Source organism: Salvelinus sp. IW2-2015, linkage group LG22, assembly GCF_002910315.2.
Source record: "Salvelinus sp. IW2-2015 linkage group LG22, ASM291031v2, whole genome shotgun sequence".
NCBI lineage: Eukaryota > Metazoa > Chordata > Actinopteri > Salmoniformes > Salmonidae > Salvelinus > Salvelinus sp. IW2-2015.
This window is the reverse complement of record NC_036862.1, coordinates 32459055-32464081: the sequence shown is the minus strand read 5'-3', so window position 1 is coordinate 32464081 and position 5027 is coordinate 32459055. Positions and strand designations below refer to the sequence as shown.

The following is a 5027-nucleotide window of genomic DNA, read 5'->3' as shown; positions in this document are numbered from 1 at the left end:
ACATACGTCTCGTATCTGAGCCGTTGAATTGCGACTCCACTTTGTCTCTGTACTGACGTTTTTCCTGTTTGATTGCCTTACTGAATGCCTTACTGAATAACTACACTGTTTGAATTCAACCATATTCCCAGTCACCTTGCCATGGTTTAATGCGGTGGTTCGTGCTTTCAGTTTTGCGCAAATGCTGCCGTCTATCCACGGTTTCTGTTTTGAGTAGGTTTTAATAGTCACAGTAGGAACAACATCCACTCTACACTTCCTTATGAACTCAGTCACCATGTCAATGTATACGTCAATATTATTCTCAGAGGCTACCCTGAACATATCCCAGTCCGGGTGATCAAAACAATCTTGAAGCATGGATTCTGATTGGTCAGACCAGCGTTGAATAGACCTCAGGCCAGGTACTTCCTTTTTGAATTTCTGCCTATAGGAAGGGATGAGCAAAATAAAGTGATGATCTGATTTGCCGAAGAGAGGACAATAATTTCCTTGTAGGTATCCCTGAAGTTGGAGTAGCAGTGGCTGAGTGTTTTAGCAGCGCGAGAACTACAGTACAGTCAATGTGTTGATAGAACTTCGGTAGCGTTTTCCTCAACTTTGCTTTGTTAAAATCCCCAGCTACAATATATGCGGCATCAGGATATGTGGTTTCCAGTTTGCACCAAGTCCAGTGGGCCATCGTGGTATTGGCTTGATGGGGAATATACATGGCTGTGACTGTAACCAAAGAGAATTCTCTTGGGAGGTAATACGGTCGGCATTCGATTGTGAGGTATTCTAGGTCGGGTGAACAAAGGACTTGAGTTTCTGTACATTATCACAATCACACCATGAGTAGTTAATCATGAAACATACACCCCCGCCTTTCTTCTTCTCTGAGAATTCTTTATTCCTGTCTGCGCAATGTTCTGAGAACCCAGCTGGCTGTATGGACGGGGACAGTATATCCGGAGAGAGCCATGATTCCATGATGCGGAGTATGTTACAGTCTCTGATGTCTCTCTGGAAGGAGATCCTCGCCCTGAGCTCGTCTACTTTATTTATTTACTTTATTGTCCAAAGACTGAACATTAGCGGGTAATATACGCCTCCTGAGTCGGACTAGAAGTCCACTCCGAATACCTCTTCTCCGCCGGCAGGCGTCTTGGAGCAGCCTCTGGGATAAGTTAAATTGCCCTGAGTGGTACAAACAAAGGATCCAATTCGGGAAAGTCGTAATCCTGGTCATAATGCTTGTGAGTTACCGACGCTCTGATATCCAAAAGTTTTTTCTGGCTGTATGTAATAACACAAACTTTCTGGGCTTTAATGTGAGAAATAAAACACAAAAAAACTAAATACTGAAACGTTGCTAGAATTAGAGCTGCCATGTCTGTCGGCGCCATCTAGCTGATTGGAGAGAGAGGTGAGGCAACAATTACATGCACATCACTTTTTCTCTCAGTGTGTGGTGTTGTGTTGTGTTGTGTGTGTGTGTGTGTGTGTGTGGCAATGTGCCTACAGTCCACTGTACTCTGAAGTTATGAGACAGATACAATAAGAGACAGGTTTCTGTTTGTTGGTTTCAGAACCATTGAAGTGCTCATTATATTAGGTCTGCTGTATAGGGGATTATTGTATTGGTTTAAAGCAGGGGTAGGCAACTAGATTCAAACGTCGGCCGATTTTTGTCGGAGCGGCTGGTTGGGGGGCCGGAACGTAATTATAATAATTTGTGCACTGCAAATTGACCACAACTAAGTCTAAAAAGGGATTGTATTTGAAAATAACAATAATTTCATACCTTATTTACATTGAGACACGATCACATGATTCCCTGGTTTAAAGCTACAGAGGGGGTTATTGTATTGGTGTACAGAAACCGGGCAGTACAGGTATATGGGTTTTAGATCTTGTAGTGGGACAGAGGGAAGGCCTGCGTCGGGGTTGGCACGGACAGAACTTGGCAGCGGAACCTAGTGTTGCTGTCRGAGGTTGGCACCCTCAGCCTGTCTGGCAGGAAGGAAACCTGTCTAGTGTACTGTGTGGCCAGGGTAGAGGGGTAGAACCACAAATATTCTGAGGCAGAACCTGCTCTCTCACACAGTCACCTCCTATACAGTACAACTATTACGTCCGGATGCAACCTCACCTCTGTAGCAATAAGTTCAGGACTGACTAGGATGTAGTTCCAAAGTCACCTCTGAAAGGACAGAGGAATTGACAGATTACATTTTTTGGGGGCTTAACTTTTCACTCCTATTTTCTAATAGTTATCACTCACTGACTGTATAGGTGGTGCTAATAACCACTCCCTCTCTTCCACTCCTCCCCTCGTCATCCCTCTCTCCTATCGTCCTTCAGGAAGTATAATATACGTGTGGAAGACATCATGATCAGGGATGTGACCTACATCACCCTCAACTGCTGCTACAGAGACCTGCATGATGTACTGCTGGCTGGACACCTAAAGACCCTGGCCCTGCTCGAGTCCAGTGGTGAGACAAACACATACTGATACTTTACAGACGCAGACACATACTCATACTTTACAGACGCAGACACATACTCATACTTTACAGACGCAGACACACACTCATACTTTACAGACGCAGACACATACTCATACTTTACAGACGCAGACACATACTCATACTTTACAGACGCAGACACACACTCATACATTTACAGACACAGACACATACTCATACTTTACAGACACAGACACACACTCATACTTTACAGACACAGACACATACTCATACTTTACAGGCGCAGACACATACTCATACTTTACAGGCGCAGACACATACTCATACTTTTCAAGTTATATATTCTTATACAGTATGCCAAGTCTGTTGTAATTGTGTAGCGATGCCAAAGAAATTAGCTGGGGCAATTATTTTAAACAAACAAACACACCCCCGCATACACACCCCGTCGTGTACACACACACACACACACACATACACTCAAACTCAGACGCCTGGCTGTTGTTAGTTACATAACTTACCATGCAGAAACATGTGTTAGGAGTCCCCTGCAGTCTGCACATTAACTACTGTTCTAGAAGAGCTCTCTTTCTCCTCTCCTCCATCACATCTTCCCACTTTGTCCTCYCCCTCCTCTCTCATTCTAATCTCCTGGCCCCTCTCTCTCCATTTCTCTTCTTTTCCATCATCCCCCTTCTTTTTATCCTCATCTGTCTCTCCTCTGCCTTTCATCCCATCATATCTGTCCTCTCTTCATCACCCCATTCCCTTCTTTATGGCACTCTCATCTCATATTTCTCTCCATCCATCTCTCCCTTGCTTTCCATGCTCTCTCTCTCTCTCCCCCACCCCTCAGAGTCGATGATCCTGCTGGGTTCTATTGAGCGTGCCCAGCTCCAGGCCCTCCTGTCCCTACAGCTGGGCCGGCCACGGAGGCTGGAGTACCTGAGAGACCGAGCTACTGCTGAGAAGAAGCGCCTGTCGATGGTCTCCCATCCGGGCAGCGAGGACGGCTCCCAGAGGGTTAACCAGGAGGTCCGGTTCCAGGTAAGTACAGTCTTGACAACCCACACCGAGCTAAACGTTACACTCTTTGAGGTCAGTCATGTCTGGAGTCCTCAGTACCACACCAAGTTAACAGTACACACTATGAGGTCAGTCATGTCTGGAGTCCCCAGTACCACACCAAGCTAACAGTACACTCTTTGAGGTCAGTCATGTCTGGAGTCCCCAGTACCACACCAAGCTAACAGTACACATAACGCTGTATAAGTTTGGATTTTTACCCAAAACGTCTTGAAGACTGGATCAGTGGAGGAGGACAGGATACCAGGTCAGCTTAGAGACACAGGAGAACCAGAACTATAGCAAATACAGTGGTAGCTGGYTCCATCTGCTTCACTGGCTCCATTTGACAACCAATATGAGAGAAAAAATAAAATGATATAAAATCGTTCTAGTCCCATGGTTGATATGTGAGAAAAAAGGTTTAACAAGCCTTTATTGTCCCATCAATAATAGACAGAGTGAGCGAGAGGGAGTGAAAGAAGGAGAGAGAGACTGACAGAGAGAGAAACAGAAGGAGAAAGAGTGRGCTCCCGAGTGTCTCAGGGGTCTAAGGCACTGCATGTTAGTGCAAGAGTCCCTGGTTCGAATCTAGGCTCTATCACATCCTGCAATGATTGGGAGTCTCATAGGGCGGTGCACAATTGGCACAGCATCATCCAGGTTTGGCTGGGGTAGGCTGTCATTGTCAATAAGAATTTGTTCTTAAATGACTGAAAAACAGACAGAGGGACTGACAGAGAAGGAGAGTTAGAGAGAAACAAATGCTATTTGGCCCTAAATAGAGAGTACCCAGTAGCAGAACACCTGACCGCTGTGACACAAACGTAAGGAAAGCTTTGACTATGTACAGACTCAGTGAGCATAGCCTTGCTATTGAGAAAGGCAGCCGTAGGCAGACCTGGCTCTCAAGAGAAGACAGGCTATGTGCACACTGCCCACAAAATGAGGTGGAAACTGAGCTGCACCTCCTGCCAAATGTATAACCATATTAGAGACCCATATTTCCCTCAGGTTACACAGATCCACAAAGAATTTGAGAACAAACCCAATTTTGATAAACTCCCATGTTTACTGGGTGAAATACCACGGTGTGCCATCACAGCAGCAAGATTTGTGACCTATTGCCACAASACTGTATGTAGACATTATGACATTTGAAATGTCTTTATTCTTTTGGAACTTCTGTGAGTGTAATGTTTACTGTTCATTTTTATTGTTTATTTCACTTTTATTCATTATCTACTTAACTTGCTTTGGCAATGTTAAAATATGTTTCCCATGCCAATAAAGCCCTTGAATTGAATTGAACAGAGCGAGAGGGCCCGACGGAGAGAGAGACAGTGACAAAGGAGAGTGAGAGGGACCGACGGAAAGAGAGACCGAGAAGGAGAGCGAGAGAGGGAGATGTGTCTTAGGAGGTGCAGTTGTGCTTGTGTGTGTGCGTGCATGGGGTTGTGCTTGTGTGTGTGTGTGTGTGTGTGTGTG

General features: G+C 45.2%; 1 protein-coding gene across 1 annotated transcript in view; it reads left to right on the top strand.

The window, feature by feature from the left end:
- Positions 1–5027, top strand: part of LOC111982724 (chloride channel protein 2-like) — a 93744-nt gene that overhangs the window by 61034 nt on the left and 27683 nt on the right. Inside the window, 2 exon segments of the mRNA XM_070433881.1 lie at positions 2347–2480; positions 3331–3521. Of these exon segments, the coding sequence (XP_070289982.1) occupies positions 2347–2480; positions 3331–3521 (325 nt within the window).